The following is a 19170-nucleotide window of genomic DNA, read 5'->3' as shown; positions in this document are numbered from 1 at the left end:
TTTGTATCACGTTTAAAGCTAAATACCGACAACAAATAAAGTAAAATACGCGTACAGAAATGAAACAATTGTTAACAATGATCACATTATTAATCTCTTACAACGTAACACGATACACGTTTTGTTCGACCCGTTTTGTCGCACTTTTCATCACATGCGATACAATACAATTCTGTATGTGTGTACATATATTGTAGCACACATAACAAAACCTTTGGAAATTTAGAGTATAAACTGTTATCGCTAATAAGGTATTTATTGAAATATACATAAATACGAAAATAAAGCGTAAAACGGTTTCCCTAATTGAAAGGATCGTATCGTGGTAAGTAACGGAAGACGTTTGACGCTCGTCATTTCATTTTCTACGATTTTATGTCTTTAGCAGGATTTTTTGATTTACACCGAAACGAAAAATCATACGTGCATAGATATATATCTTTCGTTTTTTTATAGAGTATTTTGATTGACAATAAATTAATAGAGAGATAAACTTCGTGCAAGAATAGGCACGGTATACAATTACATATTATTAATTATTCGACTCCTTGTCTTAAATAAATGAACCTCGTACTCTTTGCGGCACTTGGGTACAATTTTTTATTTCCTTATTCTTGAACGATGTTCTTCTATTGCGTCCGATTAAATACCACCAAGTCTACTAATTTATAACATCTCTTTCGAATATGCCTTGACGCAACTTACTCGAAGAATCTGATATAATACACTTAGATACCGCATAGCTGAAGACAGATCAGCCAGTCGCAAAATATTTTCATGCTTTTTAGTTTTTATTCGAATCGTACGTATCGATGTAACAAATATTGGTTGTATTTAAATATTGATAAATACATAATAATGAAACAAGCATATTAAAAATTGAATTTGAAAGCGTATTGCTATCAAGACGCGTTACGGAGCGATTATGTATTTAATATGAATTTTTAATTTTGAAACAATTAGTATAAGTGGCAGATAATGGTATAACTAATTCTTCAGTTATAATATTATCCCTTGATCGACTTCTAATTTATAAATTATTATAACTGATATGTAACGAATGTACAAGTTTTTATTAAACGATCTACTGTTTGAATGAACAATTAAGTATATAAATCAATTTACACATCTTAAAATCAATACGCTCAAGTTTATACAATGCATGATTATTAAGTTGTATTGCCATCAAATGCAATTGCGAGACTACACGATAAATTTAGTCTTTATTCACAATGCGAACATAAAACGAATATCTATGTAATTACTTAATCGAATACCTAACATTTTCTCGCTAAATAAATATACTTAGATCTTTTCGTTCCATTTAATTACGGTTAAATACCTATCTAGTACACTTTGATATTTAATTTATGCAGATATTTTTCATAGACCTCTTTCTTTTTCTTTACTGCGCATTTATTCCTTCGTGCACGTGTACATGCCCATCTTTCAGATTAACATACGTTTCGCATCACAGGAAGAGCTTGATATTTGAAATACGAAACAATTTTCAAACAGTTCGCTTGCATGTATGTAAGTTAGATATACGAAATTATTATTTACATTACATGTCAGAGTTTAAAGAATGAAATGTCGTTAATTGTTATCATTATGCTTGATAACAAATATTTGGATACCTCCCCAGTCGATGAACGTTGACTAAAAATGCATTGCGAATTGAAACACATGTCACTTAAAAGCGTCACAATTTTACAGATAATTAAATTCCGTAGCAGCTGTGCAAACGTTATGCCTTTGAATATTTACCATATGCCATAATGCGGATATAGTAATATTAATTATTAATAATAATTTCTGTCTTTCCCTGTGATATTAATTACCTACAATTCTTGTACACAATTTTTATATGTATGGATGTAATGCCAATGCCCTACCACGTAAACCTCTCTGCCCTCCGACTCCTCCCTTTGGTATCACGTATCCTCCGGCGTGTCTAGCTGTTCCTTCCTCTTCCAGGTTTCCATTGCTCTCGATTAAATCGCGCAGCGGCCAACAAGCTAAATGACGTGATTTTCCATGACGTGCTAGGACGTGATATCCTTGTCTGAAATGCATATATTAGACGTGTTAGTTTAAATTAAAATGTAAACACAATGTGTAATTAAATGTAACGTACCTAGATGAAATTAGACCGACAAGTAATGCCCAATGAGCTTTATGGCCTCTTTTTAAACATGGAGCATGATTGAAATCAGAATCGTATGGAATTAGTACCATTGCTCCATGAGCCAATGCATGCGTTAACGTATCTGGGCATTGTTGTAGATCTACTAAAATATCTGGTCTATGGTCAGGTAAATATTCTGCTGCTAGTGTGCCCATAAAATCAACACTGTATACTTCTCCGTGTTGCGTGAAACCCCTTACACGTGCCTCTGCTAGAAGCTGACTCACAGAAACAGGTTTTGTGTATTCCTGTGATGCCATGGCAAGTGCCACCAGACCGCATCTGTGACAATAATGATAAAACTGTGTTAAACCTTGCTATTACATCCTTATTTTATTAAAAATAATACTCACTGTGGACCATCTTGCAGGATTGGTTCAACTTGACAAAAATATGTTACTTCAGCATCCTTCAATTCATTTCGGGCTATCAGCTTCTCAATTTCTGCCTCTGCAGATGTAAGGGTAATTTTGGCCCAAGGAGGCAGGGAATCCGCATCGCTTACTTCAGTTTTTTCACACATAGGTGCCTCTGGCAAACTTGAGAGAGGTGGAGGTGGTGCTGGCATTTTTCAGTAATAAATGCAATAGGGACAGCTACTTTGTTCGATTAAGAAATACCTGATTGCCACTATAATCAGACGATGACAGTTTCCACAGCTATGAAATCATCCGTCTACACTTCAGTATTTTCAATCTGAAAATTGCCATTTCTCAGTGGTATTCTTTTCGTTTACTGGAAAGTTTCTTGTTCATTGTAAATTCCTTGTTAGTGTTCCTTGATCGGATCCAAGCTGAAATGTCAGTACAAAGGTAGCATGCAACATATAATCGGAATAATAAATGATAATCAATGAAAAAAAGAAGGAAATCGAGATAACTGTACATGATTTTTAGAAACCGTTAAACTATACGTGTACTTTGAAACGTCTTTTCCCTGCTGTCACTTTATTGCGAAAGGGAAATGAAACACGAAGAAAAGGTGGAAACAAAACTATGTACGTGGATGCAGCATTACTACAACTGCATTTATACATTACTCATTTAACCTTGAGAAATATGCTATACGGTATCTGTCATCGTTCCGGCAGACATGAATTGCAAAATGTATATACGACATCATCGAAATCAATCGTTTGCGTAAAATCGATTACTATACGTAACAACCGATAGCAACATTTTTATTTCGTTTCGAAAGCATTTCAACACTTTTTATCGAATCTAATACTAAAACGAACTTGCTGTAAAAATTCTAATGGCAGCACATTGCACGATCGACATTGGACGGAACAATAATTGACGATAATGTCTGTGTCAAGCAACGATTACTCATCCAATATTGTATATAGATTATCGTTGTTCACGGTAGATCTAATTCAGATCAGACAATCAATCAGACGTAATTTGTTTACCGTACCTAAAATGCAAGAAAATCGCTGAAGCACGATTTTGACGTTTGCACGTCCCACCTATTCACCCTGTGACTCATGCACGTATATTATGTAATTCTTCGATAGAAATAAGAATGAACACTGGAGTACATTGATGTGACGATATCAAGGGTACGTTCGGATGCACAAATCTCTGACGAATGACAATTACTCGCTCGATACGACTCTACAATTTAATCCTCTCTAAAGGAGATCTCGAGTTGGCGTAGCGCACCATGCCTTATTCGCAGACTTCTGTCACGACATACAGTCTGATAAGAAATTTCTCGCAGGTGTTGCTGCAGCCTCGAAGACGATTCACCAGTTTAGGCAAGTGCATTGTTTGCAAGAACCCTAGTCTCGGGAAATTTATTGTTTATCTCTTTTCACTTCCGTGCGACTCGAGAAACAGGTGCGGGGATTTCGGTATATATCATACATACATATGTATGTACATACGTACATACGTACATACATATGTAGCACCCTCGGTGTCCCTCTAGGGAAAATGGCGGTCTAAGTCAACGGAGGGGAAGGTGACTCCACCGCCGGGTATGACACCAAGACCAGACATGCCTTTGTTTTCAAGCGGTTTTGAATTTGTCCCTTGAGAACGAGCGCCATCTGCTGTATCCTAATACAAAAATGTGATACACCTCTGACTGCAACAGTCTAGCGCACGTTGATGGAAATAGTAAGGTGTGGATCCCTTACATCATGGAATCAAATTTTTTAAAAATGAAACCAAATTTGTAAGAAATTTCAGGTAAAAAACTCATGAAAATGTTTCTCACGTTTGGCAACATTGTTGCTGGCCGACGAGCACTTGCCTCGCAGAATTTTTCGCATTTTATGAGGCATTCGATCTTTCGAGCACAACAATGTTGCACAGCATGAAGTCTCACGAGACTTTACTTACATTTACTCGAACCAGTTTTTATAATATAATAATTGTAAAATACAGTACCGGTAGGGTTGAAATGAGAAATTAAATCTTATAATATTATAATTATGTTTATGTACAAATGAAGATTATAAATCATACAATTAATCGCTTCTATATTCAATATATAAAAATAATGAGCTTTTGTAGTACTACAAGTAACAGAAAGGTAATTGTTGTACCTCCACAAGAAATCTTCGAATTAGGGAACATTATTGTCTTTATATTTCAGAGTATGTTTACAAAGCACATACATCATATAACTGTGATAAAATTTAGGATGCACAATGGAGGTACATTGACTATTCTTTTCCTTATGAAAACGTTTCTTATGCACAAATAAAGATTCTACATCTATAATAGAACATCTTTTTTCATTCGTTGAATAATATATTACACCTTTTTACATTAGAGGTACGAATCATATAAATTGACTTATTTTATTTAAATTAAGTAACGATTTTATATAAAAATATTATATAGAAGTGACATAAATAATTAAAATATTTTTTACAAGTTATCGTATGAAATAGGCATTGTACAAAACGAATTGTTTTAAATAATCGTGATATCAAAGTGAAGACGTAAATAAATAATAAATAGATTTTAGGCTTAATATCCTTTGAGTCATATACACACTGCACGTCACTGTTAGCAATATATAATAAATAGTAATTACCCGAAATTTTATAATCATTTTTCAAGGCACCACATTGTAGTCGTTATAAGAAACGTCGCGAATAGTCTACATTTTCATAATTACTTCTAAATTAGAAGAAGTTATCTCTAGCAGTATTACGTAAACGTAATCTGTAAACGTTCGGCTATCTAAGTACCCAAATAGGTACAAATGATTCAATAAATGCATTTTATTCACTCAAAAATAATGCGTCGTCATTCGCAAAAAACTTCAATGCACACATTATGCGTATAATACTATTCGTATCTTCTAAAGGAAAATATTTCATTAGAATTCCATATTTATGACGATTGAAGATGATTTAAAAAAAAAAGATATTACACATTAGAATATTTGTTTTACATAACAGAGTTTACGAGTTGTTATTAACAATAATATAAATAAAAATTAAAATAATTGTTCAAATTCTGTGCATTTAATAACATCTCCGCCGTATATAGTTGTACATGAGACAATAAAAAATTTTCTAATTTGTAAAATAATATCCTTATAGTTTCATGGAAACCGTCGTATACCACAGAGCGTAGTAAAATATTTTCTTTGATGTGCTCCTAAGTTGAGTCATTAAACATATCGTTTCATTTATCTCCGATGATTATCACACATTCAATACGATGAAGAAATAAATGAATATTTCATTCGTGCACTGTCTGCATTGAATGTACGATACGTAAATGCGTCTTTGAAAACATTTATATACAATATTTCACTGTGCGTATCGATTCAGTGAATATAAAAGCATATTTTTGAGTTCATAATACTTTTGTTTCTTTTTCTTTAAGTTCATTTAAGAGACAAACACGTTCTATTAATACTGATGTGTGAATACCCACCGAATTAAAATCATTATTGGGAACTTTAAATGTTTTACGTTAATCGAGATTTGTCCGCATTGGCAGTGACTAATTCTTAATGTACAGGGTGTTTCATAACATCTGGGACGGAGGGTATAAAAGGCAATAAAAAAGTTCATACAAAAGTATTTAGTATTTGACTTTGCTTTCAAATTACAGCCATTTTTTTTCTATTGCAGTAGTATGCTAATAATACGTTAAACTAGTATAATTAATTTTATTATCAACTTATTTTACTATATGGGTCGGTTTACTGTAACAGGAGTTTGTGAAAAAAGAAAAAAAAAAAAAAATATATATATAAAAAAAAAAAAATAGGTGAGTCAACCGACAGTGATTTACTGAAACACAATAATGGCTGTAATTTGATGAATGCAAGGTTAAATAAATACTAAAATTTTCTGCGAACGTATCTCGAATAATGTAATTAGTATTCAAGATTTAGGGGTACTCGCACATCGGTGTATACATTACTAAAGAAAAGAGGAAAAAGAGAGACTATAAATCTATCCTAGTCAGCCTTCTGTATGTTCCCGTTTTGCATGGTACTTGAGCAGTAGCTGCCGGTCTTCCCGGTACTTATTGTTAATGTTTGTTTGGGTTAGAGTCTGAATCCGGTTCAGAACTGGAACCGGAAGACTCCCCAGCATTAACGTTCGCACTGCAGCGCGAGCTCCTTCGGCTAGTGGAACCCGTGTGCCTGCATTTCTCGCTACGATCCACTGTACCTACAATAATTTCAAAGGAAAAATTAACATAGAATCTCTAAATACGCCAATATTTAATATAGTCATTTTCAGACTTGGTCTTTCTTTAGTTAAAAGGAAGTGTAGGGGAAGGAATGTTTCACCACTCTAACTTAGGGTCTCCCTGTCTCTCCATACACTTACTTTTTACTTATAGAAGCCTTTGTTGTACCTAAGTGTACAGAAGAGAACATCATTTATTTGACTATTCACTAGTAGGAGTATCCAAAATTTCATTCCATCTAGACAGAAGTGATTTTAGTCAAACGTTAGATACTTACTGGTTAACGGTGTGTGAACTTCAACCTTGATATTAGCTGTCGCAGTGACCTTAGTTGTGATATGAGATGTTGATGTCACTGGTGACATTCGACTAGACCCACTTGTATCTGATCCGCTACAATTCTGTTAGTTGAAAAACAAAAGCACACACGTTAATCATGCTTCATGGAATTCGAGTACTTGCATCATCATCCGAACAAGATTATTATATTTAAGTAAAATCAATATGAATTCAGAATATAAGCAGTTACACAGGAAGCATATGGCAGAAAAAAAAAAAAAAAAAAAATCACTCTCACTTCAATTATGTTTTAAAAAAAGTATGATTTGAAAAATGAAATATTTTAGAGCAGTTGAAATTTTCGAACGTACCTGATTGCCACACGTAGACGTTGTTTCGACCTTCAATTCTGGCTGAACTATAATGCAAGATTCTTGCGTACTGTGCCAGGAATTGGGTTCCTCGGTGATTGTGGTCAGCGAGGGTTCAGCGTGTAACCTAGCATTATCAATTTTGTACGATCTTCTCGGAGGCGCAGGTGGCTTCGATCTTCTAACAATCGGCGAGGCAGGAGGAGTCGGCGTTGAAATACGATCCGGATGCTCGTTGGGTATCACTTCTGGAGATGGTCCAATCAACGATAGCAAAATGGGGAAGAAGAACAGCCCGTTTACCAAGCCGATTCCAATAAGGCAGAGTAGTACCAAGAAGAAGTATCTAACGATGAAATCGAACTCCGAGAAGGCTAACATCGCGATTGCCAGTAGTGTCGTAAGAGCTCCATGAATTACTGGCGCGTACATGTGCTCCAAAGCTAGACGAATCCTTCGATCCCTGCTTCCGATACTCGTAACGAAACTCTACAAAAATGAAGGCACAGTTAGCACGGAGACAAAACGAGAACTGTTGACTGGTATCCAGCTAGTACTAACCAGACAAATGTGCACCGTAAAATGTACAGCGATCCCGACGCTGACAACCAACAAGACAGCCGGAACAGCGCTAAGTTTGATGTCGCAGAGGCCCATAATTCCGAGAAGTTGTAGGACAACCCCGGCCAAACAAGTCCCGACCAGCAGAGCTGCCCAGAGGTTCAACAGCAATATTCCAACGACCGCGACACTGGCCGCTAGAGCGGCCAGCAGAGCGATGCCTAGGCAACTTCTCAGATCCATGTACTGTTCCCAAAATAGAAACGGTATGCCGGAGGGAAAATTTGGTAATCCCCGTTCCTCGAACTTCCTGCACAACTTTCTTACGCTGCCTATTAGCTCGGTGATCTCTTGCGTGTCGGTGAGCTTATGCAGATAAAACGGCATCTGCGCGTACGTCAAGGGCATGCTCTTTGGAATCTTCAATTCGTGATCGTTGGTATAGATCCACTGCCTTGGTTCTGGTCTCAAGTTCGCTTGAGAAGCACCGTAGGCTAACACGTCGTTCGACACCCATGCGCTTAGATAGTTGTAAAAGGCACGAGGATTGATGATGCCCTCGGAGTCGACCAATCTGACCTGGGTAACCAGAGACTTGTCGATGGGATTATCTACATGACCAGTTTGCACCAGTAATTTGTAAGCTAGAATCGCTTCGTCGCTGGCATTTTTGTACCATCTCTCCTGTGTGATGCAGCCACTGTTGTAGTCCTTGTCGAAAGCGCTTTGCAGCCCTCTCAGCCAGTCCCTGAACAGACTCAACCAGAACTCTGGAAGACCTCCGTTGTCGTTCTTGATCACGTTCTTTATCCTCATGAAGGCGTCGTGATACTCGTACAATAACTTCTGATTGGTAGGGTACTCAAAATCCCTGCCCGTAACAGCGTACATATTGTAGAATCCAAAGTGTTTTGCTTGAGCGGCCAGGAAAGCGTGTTCATTGGAATTCTGTGGGACCAGGTCAGTTAGTTCGAGACCATCGTTCACTTTGATAGCCTGCCAGACACTGCCCGCTAGAACAGCGATCAGGATCATCATCCCAAACACCTTGGTCGCTGGTCTGGTGACAAAAGGGGCGTAATGCCTCGCGGCCATCTGAGTCAAAGTAAAGCTCAGACAGTCATCCTGACTGCAGCCGGTTAGGGTATCCTCCTCGGAGCACTGTTTGTCCAGATCCACTTCAATGTTCCCACCGACCCAGGACTCGTTCTGCGCGTTCTGCGAAGTCAAGATCTGCGTACAAGTCTCGCGTCGTTCCGGTGGGATCGATCTGGTCATCGTTTGTTTGGCGGCGCCGTTGCTCAGTCGGTTCGCGTACCTGTTCCTCCCTGCGTTGGACGGCAGGCAGCAACAGAAGATGTCCGAACGACCAGATCGACGTCGTCTCAGGTCCAAGCTGACCATAGCTGGGAAGACGAGCAGCATGGCGGCCAGATTGAACAGCAACAGTATTCCAGCTTGCAGACAGAACACTCGAAGCGCAGGAATGGGGATAATTGCAGCCGCGAAGAAGGCCGAGACGTTGCTGAGCCCTGCCAGCAGGACGGACAGACCTGTTCTTTTCAGGACCACACCTGTCTGCTCTCCGCTAGGCACTTCGTTCACCGAAATCTCGGCGTACGTGTGTGTCAATAGGAACATGTCGTGGACCCCGAGTCCCAGGGCTAGGAACGGGACGATCTGAGTGGTGGCTGCGTTGAAGGGGATTCCCAGGAGGGCGCAGAACCCCAAACCAGCCGCCACAGTCGCGCAGATCAACGTTACTCCCGCTATCCCAACGCCTGCTTGCGAACGCACCGGGTCCTTCCATCGAAGAAGCACTATACCAGCGTACAGTAACTGTAACAGAACAGTTACTCGTATGTTAACCACCACCACCACCAAACGACATAGAATCATGCAGATTTCCTCTGGCTGCCCAACGAACACGATACTAACCATCAGTGTGCAACCAATGGCGATCTTCATAACGGACAGCTCGCTGTACTTTCCAAGTATGTCGTTCATGGTGGTAGTGCTGAACGCGTACAAATTGTACGGTGCCGAGCCATTCGCGTCCAGATGTTTCTTCACCTGATTACTGAACGCCCGTTGCCAGGTCTCTAGCACTTGGGCAGCCTTCTCCTGGGACCAATCGATGTGGTGCACCTTGTAGGTGCCGGCGAAGAAATCGTAAAGCTCTCGTTCTCCCATCAGCTGCACAACGGTTTGCAGCGCAGCTGCGCGGGTCAAGTGACCAGTCTTATTGTGCTTGGCACCGCCAACCAGCAGCTCCTCCGGCCAGTGCATATATTTCGCCGCGAAACCGTAACAGCCACCCGTTAATTCGGCTCCTATATCTGGTACCTGGCGAAACAAATTTTTCGAATATGTTATTTCCCTGGGTGGGGGGGACATAATTTTCTATGATTAGATCAGAAACCATTGGATGTTCGTAGAGTCTCATTAAACAGACACTAATGAATTATAATGCATTCATTACAGAGGATCAAGCTCTTCGGCAGACTATCCTGTCCACGTTATTTATCTTGGCATGATATAGAGAGCCATTGGATAAGGTTCAAGCAACTAGACGGTGATCGTTTAAAGTCCTCGCTGGTATGCTCCTTTTATAGGTCCCCATAAAATCTCACTGTGAGATCCGTAACACCCTAGGCCACCCTCTGTCGTCTCTCACTTACGATCACGTTTTTTATCATTTCTTTGGCCACGAAAGGAACGCCCGTTCGTGCCCCGTTTCAATTCGGAATCATTCTTTTGACAGCTTTCAGAATTCCTAACGTGACTTGACACTTGGTCTTTACTTTCTGTCATGTTTCGAATATTTTTAGATTCTCATTGTCAGTTATTTGGTTCGTGAGAAATGATTTAACATCGAAGAAGTTTAATTTTTGGCATTTAATAAAAAAAAATCTGAAATTATGTGGTAGTGAATTATATTTTCGAAAGGATTTCAAAACCAACTTACTTTCACTTGTTTACTAACAAAATAGTTTTAATAGACTAGCGAAGTGAATGAACTTTAATTATTACGAATGTTAGGTGTGAATGAACTTCGTAAACGATAGCCACGTACGAACGTTTAGGATAGTAGAAATATCAAGTATGAATGAATTCTGGGAATGTACGTGATGTTTCGGGTACAACGAGATACGTGATACGAGTGGACGATACACAATATTAATTCGCGATAATTTGAACAGTGAAAACAGAACTGACACGCAGATTATAACCGTTTGAGATCCAACCACAATATTATATGTATAATAGTGTTACATTATATGCTCTTTGAAAGTTTTATCGAAAAATAGATTTATTATTCAGTTTGTGTAAATTAAAATATATACATATATAATGTTGTGCAAAATCGTTGTGAAAAATCGAATTCACAGAAATTGGCAATAAAAAAAGGAAACTGTAAAAGAACACGATACATACACCGTGCACGTTACTTGCATACTAACGAGCTCGAGTATTAATTACCAGCAATTAATTCGTCGGTTATTACATTGTAATTAAGCAAGTAACCGAGTCACGCGGATATTGCCGATCCGCGTTATTCTCTTCTCCGAAAGCTTGCTAACTTTTCGATTATATTATATTATCGATCCTATAATCGATACGGATAATTACGGGTACAATGTGTTCAACATTTTTCATTAATTCTTGCAGAGGAATAGTTTAAAAGGAAGATAGTACCTATAATTTAATTAAAATTAAATTAAATGTACATATAGTAAGACATAGTTAAACCCTAATTATTAAAAATATAATAATTATCTTATATTTATTATTCTCTTTCTGAGAAAATGATTCCTCCTGTAAGTTGGAAAAATATGATTTCGATGAATGAAACTAATGCAATTTTCTGTTTTGAGAAGTGATAACAGTTTTGCTTGTTATGCAATGAAACGAAACAAGAGGGTCACGGACCTCGTGATGTGACACCCGCGTGCCAGCACACGAAGGCACAGGTAACACTAGAGCCCGCCCACCGCGATTATCGCGTGTCTCGAGTATCGATTCGCGTTGCCGTGATCCGCTACGATATCTTGCTGGCTGATTTTTTTCTTTTTTCAAAGTAAATCGACGATGTTTATCCGGAACAATTTGTTGGACAGAAAGATTACGAACTTGATGGACAGTTCCGGTCAAGTTCAATTCATGAGATCGTAACTGACGATGGTTAAATTAATACATAGAATGATCATTTTAGAAATGGTGAAAAGGTAAACAAATGGTTTACAGATGGCAGCCGGTATGGAAGAAATATCGTTGAAAGGGAAAGAAGGTATCGAAGAAGGTATGGTAATTTTGAATTGCACCCGTTTGTCATCCCTTTTTCGTCGAGTGAAATTCGTTGGCACCGCGTTGCATGGTATACGCATCTTATATTCCACGATCGTATAGAGACCAATTCTCGTTTCACGTTGGCCATAAATTATCAAGGGCGTAGCATCGGATGCTACCGGATATCGTGCAGGCATACCAAACAAAAGCGTCTCGGCGATCGTGATTCTGTGTGTGATTCGGAGGGGACGCGTTGCACGTGGACGTCGTCGCAACGTTATGTAATTCCACGAACAGAAAGCTATGCGTGTCACAAAACGTCAACGTACCTACTGGCACGCTTTTCTTGTTTTTCTCCGCGTGTTCGACTGGTGTCACGAGTCGCTAACGGCGAACAGGTAGTCGCGTTACACGCCGATTCAATCGCTTCTCCCTCTGCACCTGGACACTTCGCCTCACCTTCCTACCTCTTTATCGTAGCCTCCCTTCCTTTACTTCCGTTACATTCATATTTTATTCATCGTAGCGAAAGGGTTAATATTTTAAAAATGATACACCAAATTGTAAAATAATAAGTATTTATGATGTTAATTTTTTTAAAACATCCTTCGCCCGCAGCTATACTTGAAATCTTCCAAATCAGCAAGGGCTGACTGCCCCATTATGTATAATTACCTTGAGTACGGAGGCGCATATGCGATATGGAAATAGAAGTAGAAATAAGGGGGGCCACGAACGGAGATACGCGAAAGAAACAGAGAGCAATTGACCGAAGGTAAAAGAGAAGAATTCCTTTCAAGATCGGACGACATAAATCCACGCTTTCAATTATGCGAAATTAATTGACCGCGCCTTGTATCTTCCCTCTGCAATCTCTCCTTCTCTCTTTTTCTTTCTTATCATTCCTCTTTCCTTGTCTGGATGCTTGCGTGCGCACGTGAGCTCTCGGTATCGTGCAACAGGATGTACGTGCATCTTTGTACCTATATGTATAAATTTCATTGTATCTTTCGTCTGGTCTTTTGTGCCCGGTTCCCGTTCTTTTATCGGCAGGATGAAGAGGTAATCTTTGCAGATGTGCTCAAAGAGCGAGAAAAGAAAAAAAAAAAAAAAGATGACGAAGAAATTGCATTTTGCGGGGGTCGTATCTCTGCGAGATGGAGATACATGGGGCAATACGCTTAGTGAGTTGAGCTTTCCGTTGCTTGAAATATACAAATCTGAGAATTTTAATGTGGCGGTGACTTGCAATATTATAAACATTTATTACTACCCTCGATAAATGCTATAAACCTCCCAGATCTTAAACTTTCCTATTATTATTATTATTATTATTATTATTATTATTTTTCTTTTAACACCCTGTATGTGCAACATTCGCAAATGACTGTCTGTTTTTGGAGGCTGTATACATACGCCCTATGTAGCAAAAGGGTTAATGACAGTTACACGATGAGTACGTAATGGTGTCGGCAGTGAAAAAGCGTACGTAATGCTTGTGTGTAACGGCAACCACCAACGTAGTGCAATAATGACGCACATCTTTTGATTTTATTATTTTAATGTACCCCTGGCCACGACCCACGCGACTCGCATACACATCGTTCTTCCTTTCTCTCATTTCCTCTTTCAATTTCACGGTCGAAAATTGTCCCAGGTACTGTTTTTTTTACGACACAATATCTTATAAAACGTGGATCTTTGTTTCTATCTGAATTAATAATAATTAAAATGATGAATAATTTGAAAATAACACGACTTCCAGTTTCCAGAATGACAAAAGTTGCGACATTTTCTATTTAAGATAGTAAAAGTGACGCGTTTCAACTATCACATGAAAGCATACATAGGTTAACGCAAGGAGAACGGAATCGACATTCCCCTTCGATTTCGCGCGATGAGAAATTCTCGATTTCGGTCGCACCATACGTATTTACTTACGTACATACGCGCAGTCCTTGGGTATGCTCAATTAAATATTCATTACTGCAGTCGCCGGCTCCGGAATATTCTTCGAACATCAAAGCGGAATCGACGTCGCTGTCCGGGACCTACCGGACTCGCTACGTGCACGCAACCGGTCGTCATCGGGCACAGAATTCCAAGTGGTCTCTTATTATTCTGGACACTGATCCTATGAACGGATCTTAGCGTCCAACCTTTCCTATATTGTCTGATCGCGTCTCATTGCCGAGGCAATTCCATTGCTACCAGTCGCTATTTTCACAGTAATTGCATTGTTACGTTTCCCATCGGTAGCTTTCTCGATAATAGCCAAAGAATTTTTAGCTGACCTCTTTTCTTCCTTTTCTCTTTTTTAAATTTCAGTTTTAAGGTAATACCTATGTTGCTTGATAGATTATTATCAGTGGCCATATTGCATTAGAAGCCAAAAAATAATATGTATTTATTGTACAACATAATTTATTACCTTCAATGTCCCACAATCTATTACCAATCTTATTACCAACCTATTACCAACAGCGGCACGTGAAACGTTTCACGTCTCGCAGATATCTAAAAATTCATATAGAATGTTTAAATAGTTGCAACCAGAAAGAGAAAGACCTGAACGTATTAGTACCTATACGATTGGAAAGGCAACTTTTAATCATGAGCCAATTTACGATCATTGTTCCCCCCCTTTTTTTTTGCGCAATTTAATCCAAATTTGTCGGCAGCGAACGTACCTTGTTTGATATCAAAAGGCAACGTTACGATCGTGTGTATCAATAATTATTACACAAGACTTTCACCTTAATCGGCCGACACACAAGCTGGTATTTCGGAGACAACGTTTCGATCGGTTAGTTGCTTACCTGTTGGGATTTTTTGTTGGGCGCGGTTTCCGGGCACTCCGGATCCGTTGGGTCGAGGCAAGGTTTGCTTTGGTAGCCGTTCGTTATCCCGGCTCTCTTCATGTAGTCTTCCAGAATTTTGAAGGGAAACATGAATTGAAGTTTTTTCATCTCGTCCAGCATTCCGAATGGATTCAGATTCGTCCACTGGACCGGCTTGTTTGTTTGCGTGCCACTAAATAACGAATAAATTGAACTGTTGGTGCTGATCAATTTCACCAAAATATTTAGAATTTAAATATTAACTGTTGAGGTTTCTTTAGCTACCGTGCGATTGAGTATGGATTATACTCAACTACTAATTTGCAAAGGGAAAAGGTGCTTTTATTGTTACTTACGGTATGTGGACAGGGTATTCCGGTCCCAAGAGTTTACTGCCTTCCCAGAAACAGTCGAGCGGAGTAATGATGGCGCACGGTATGATACTGTCGAATATCTAAAAAAGAGCATTCCGTTGAAGAATATCTCGAAGGAAATAACTTTATTCCGCGTAATTGAAAAATTACTGAGCTCCGAATAACGAATCGATGATCGTTCGTTATTATTTCACTTTAATGGCAGTTCATTTCATGGAATCTTTAATTCTGGCAATTTTAAATTAACAGGTTACTAATAAGATTGGTCTACTTACAGTGGAAACTTATTAATTTAAAAATTTATTCAATTATTAAGTAAAAATAAGGTAAAGAACGCATGAGATCAGCCATCAAAGTATTAATAAAATTTTCATCTCTGAAGAAAAGAAATTATCCTGTTCTAAGGGTTATTTAATCAACAGGATTACTTAATAGCGAGTCGTGCACGTTCTTGGCTACGATTTACGATGAATATCTGCTTTTCTTCGATAGTGGACACTAACGATCGCCATAACGTTTTTCTTGGTAGCAGGGCATTATGAGAGGCCACCTATGCGTTCTCAGAAACTCAAATAGGGCGGTCTCTCAACCGAAGCGTTTCGTTTTTTCGGCTCCCTTGATTTACGAATAATATGGCTAGAATTTGGATAGAATTCAGGGAACATCGTGATAAAAAGAAACACCACGATCCAATATTGTACATATTTTTAAAGTTATAACAATTTATATGTCAAGATTAATCTTGATTGCGTGCAGTTTAGATTGAGACATTAAAGGAAGCAGAAAGAATTCGTAAATGAAAAGCTTGCATATATGGAGGGAAAAGGGAAAAATATAGAAGGACGGGTAAAGATTAAAGGATAAATGAACGACAGTGTAATTAGCCTGGTGTAATAACGGGTTATTGACACTGACCACAGCACACGGTGTCAGGTGTGGTCCGTGCTGTTGCTCCTCCTTCGTCCTTATTATACGCAAATGCGAGCAGAGAGCAGTAAATAAGTATTTCATGATCTCGTTGCCCTTGTTTCTTCTTTCTCTGTATGTATGTACCTTCGTCTCCGTTGCTTTAATGTTCAATCGATAACCATCCCTTCTAGCAACCTTTCTTAACATGGCTTTCTGAACAATATTGCTAAATGTGCACGGGTTATATAGACTTAAATAGAATGTCATAATTAAAAAAAGAATACTCTTTACATATAAAGAAACTCGTAAACATGGCGGAAGTCGCTTTGACACCCGGTGTGTTTGTTTCAAATCTGACTTTTCTTTTTCCTTCCTTCGAAACGCTTCGGTATTCGGTAACGTGTGTGCTCGTTAGCGCAAGAAACGAAGTAGCCACGCGTTAAGACGCTTTTCAAGTGTCTTCTATTGAATTTTCGACGTTTACGACTGCCAGAGAACTGTTAACGAACGACACAGCGCAGCGGTGACTGAAAATCGAGAAACAAACGCATCGTAAAAACCGGAAATGGAATCGTAGCGACGGAGACGATTTAATCTGACAACCATCAAAGTATCACCAGTTGAAACTATGACAATTTTTTAAGTTAAACTTTACTTCTCGGCTAGACGTAACCATCGCTAGTTTCAAGATTTCCTAATGGAAAATCGAAAAGTCACAGTGTACGTAGAATAAAAGCTATATCGTAGATCACGAGTCGAATGCTTGAACAGTCACGATCCTGTAACCAATACACGCACACGTTCGCCCATCACCTAGATACAAAGTAGTGGTAGTTTTAAATTACCTGGTCGATGTAGTGCATGTCGAAGTTGGGTATGTTCAGCGCGTAACACATGTCTTTCAGCTTCCACGTGCTGCAAGCGACACGAAACACATGCATTCATGAATACAACTTTTCCATCCCTTAAACCCCTCTGTGTCTTATAAACGACTGGAAGAATTCTCTTCGAGTCGCACTTGGACACTTACGGGGTGTTCGAGAAGTTCGCAGGAAAGAAACAGAAAATTATTTTATAGCACGATAAATCACGATTATTTATGTATGTGATATATCAGTAGCGTAATTAGGAGGGGGAGGGAACCAGAAGAGTCAGTTTTAAATACTTCAAAAAATTTCAAAAAAGGTGGATAATTGTGATTACCTATAAACTTTCTGTTCATATTGAAGAAGAATGGCCTTTTTTTCTTTCCCGTCGAACTCGTCGAACTCGTCGAACGAAAAGGCAAGAAGAAAGAAAAAAGGAGGGGCTTACATTTCGAAGAGGTGTACGGTGACCTGCGTCGCCGCCTTCAGGATCGCTAAATGTTCCTTGAGTGCGGCAGGGTGCAAAATATTCGCCCCGGAATGCCTCGGCGTTTGGATGACGAGCTGGTGCGTCGAGGCGGCCGCTTCCCCCAGCGCTTCCGAGGCATAGGTTAACTCTTTTTGCAGTCTTCCACCCTCTACGATGAAATAAAGCAAACGTTAGAAACGAATATGTCCCTATGAATCCTGAGGGGGGGGAGCTAATATCGTACGAATCTAAAAAGGATAAAAGATATAGCATTCTTTTCGCTTGGTGTAATCGTAATCGTTTCTTGTAATTTCTTGCGATTCGTCAAACGGGTGGTGCCGGGCCGTCTAAAATACAGGTTTGGAACGCAGTTGTCTTTCTTCAAAGGGTAAAACCTCGCTACCTGGCCCTTGCCCAGAGAAGCTTGAAAGGAGGAGTTGATGTTTAAGTCACGAGCTTCACCGGGATTGGTTGCTCGCTTTATTCGCGACTCGTGCCACTTTAAGCTTTCGACGGCCTGGTAATGTTTATGCTCCGGACGATTCCTCGAAGAGAAACATCGAGCTCTCGGTCCCAGTGTCGTAACACACGTTTCTACGGCTTTACGGATATACCGAGAAAAATTTTCTGGCAGTCTACCAACGAAAGCGTTCCCAGAACAAGAGACATGGAAATAGCTCTGTTATGATTCGAAACGTCGCCCTGCCACCACTTCCATACGACAACCCCATCGATCTTATCCAAATAAGTCATCAGGAACATTCAACTTTTGGGTTAGGTTGGCCATTTTAAGTCATTGGGATATTTATTGTACATCCTGAAATCTGAAATATCCCCCCATCCCCATCCCCATCCCCCTTAACCTAAACCCACGGGACCCTCGAAAGAGATCTCTATCCGAACGGTGAATACGAGCCGTTCAAAATTCGAGCTTTACGATCATCGTCCATGTCCCTCAAATTGGTCACGACGAATATCGAGCGTACGACCAGCTGGTTCTCCGTTACCTACCGGAACCCTCGCATTTCGTTTGGACGAACCTGTAAAAGGTAACTTTCGCCGGGAACGGTTGAGAACCTTCTTGATAGCAGGCGACACGGGTGGTCTTCGGAGGCCGCGCCGTGGCGGAACGAGCAAATACGCCGTCGGCATTTTTGACGGTGAAATCTGACTAGGTGGGGTCCTGACGTACCCCGTGTCAGACGTCAGCCTCGTGCCCTTCCTACCTTGCTTTTCGATCAATACACGAAGCATCCACGGTTCGCGCTTTTGCTTTCTCACTTCCACCAGCCAGAACTTGGAAGTTCTCTTTCTTTTTTTTTTTTTTTTTCCAAACACACAGAATGT

At 39.4% G+C, this 19170-nt stretch overlaps 2 protein-coding genes across 11 annotated transcripts in view; both read right to left on the bottom strand.

The window, feature by feature from the left end:
* Positions 1–237: 237 nt before the first annotated feature.
* LOC117609929 (actin maturation protease) lies at positions 238–4051 on the bottom strand. 5 transcript variants are annotated; one of them, XM_034336703.2, is made up of 5 exons: positions 3605–4051; positions 2809–2981; positions 2542–2727; positions 2138–2470; positions 238–2065 (listed from the first exon to the last, which is right to left on the bottom strand). In XM_034336703.2, exons 3-5 carry the CDS (start codon positions 2709–2711, stop codon positions 1864–1866), a joined length of 705 nt encoding a protein of 234 aa, XP_034192594.1. In that variant the 5' UTR covers positions 2712–2727; positions 2809–2981; positions 3605–4051; the 3' UTR covers positions 238–1863. The 5 variants fall into 5 exon arrangements, with proteins under 5 accessions (XP_034192594.1, XP_034192589.1, XP_034192593.1 ...); XM_034336698.2 differs by having other exon boundaries at positions 2542–2981; XM_034336702.2 differs by having other exon boundaries at positions 2542–2981; positions 3853–4051.
* Positions 4052–4595: 544 nt separating this feature from the next.
* The window catches only part of ptc (protein patched), a 29610-nt gene continuing 15035 nt past the window's right edge, over positions 4596–19170 (bottom strand). Inside the window, exons 3-12 of one of the 6 annotated variants that reach the window (XM_034336693.2) lie at positions 17803–17992; positions 17334–17403; positions 15562–15659; positions 15185–15398; positions 10014–10421; positions 8076–9914; positions 7515–8003; positions 7142–7265; positions 7005–7032; positions 6683–6842 (exon numbers count right to left, since the gene is read on the bottom strand). In XM_034336693.2, coding sequence (XP_034192584.2) covers positions 6827–6842; positions 7005–7032; positions 7142–7265; positions 7515–8003; positions 8076–9914; positions 10014–10421; positions 15185–15398; positions 15562–15659; positions 17334–17403; positions 17803–17992 — 3476 coding nt within the window. In that variant the 3' untranslated portion in view covers positions 6683–6826. Of the gene's footprint in view, positions 6846–7004; positions 7033–7141; positions 7266–7514; positions 8004–8075; positions 9915–10013; positions 10422–15184; positions 15399–15561; positions 15660–16494; positions 17298–17333; positions 17404–17802; positions 17993–19170 lie in introns of those variants that run through there. The other 5 variants (XM_034336690.2, XM_034336691.2, XM_034336695.2 and 2 more) reach the window with 5 other exon arrangements.

Source organism: Osmia lignaria, chromosome 12, assembly GCF_051020975.1.
Source record: "Osmia lignaria lignaria isolate PbOS001 chromosome 12, iyOsmLign1, whole genome shotgun sequence".
Classification (NCBI taxonomy): Eukaryota; Metazoa; Arthropoda; class Insecta; order Hymenoptera; family Megachilidae; genus Osmia; species Osmia lignaria.
The sequence above is the reverse complement of the archived record's forward strand: the minus strand, read 5'-3'. Positions and strand labels throughout refer to the sequence as shown.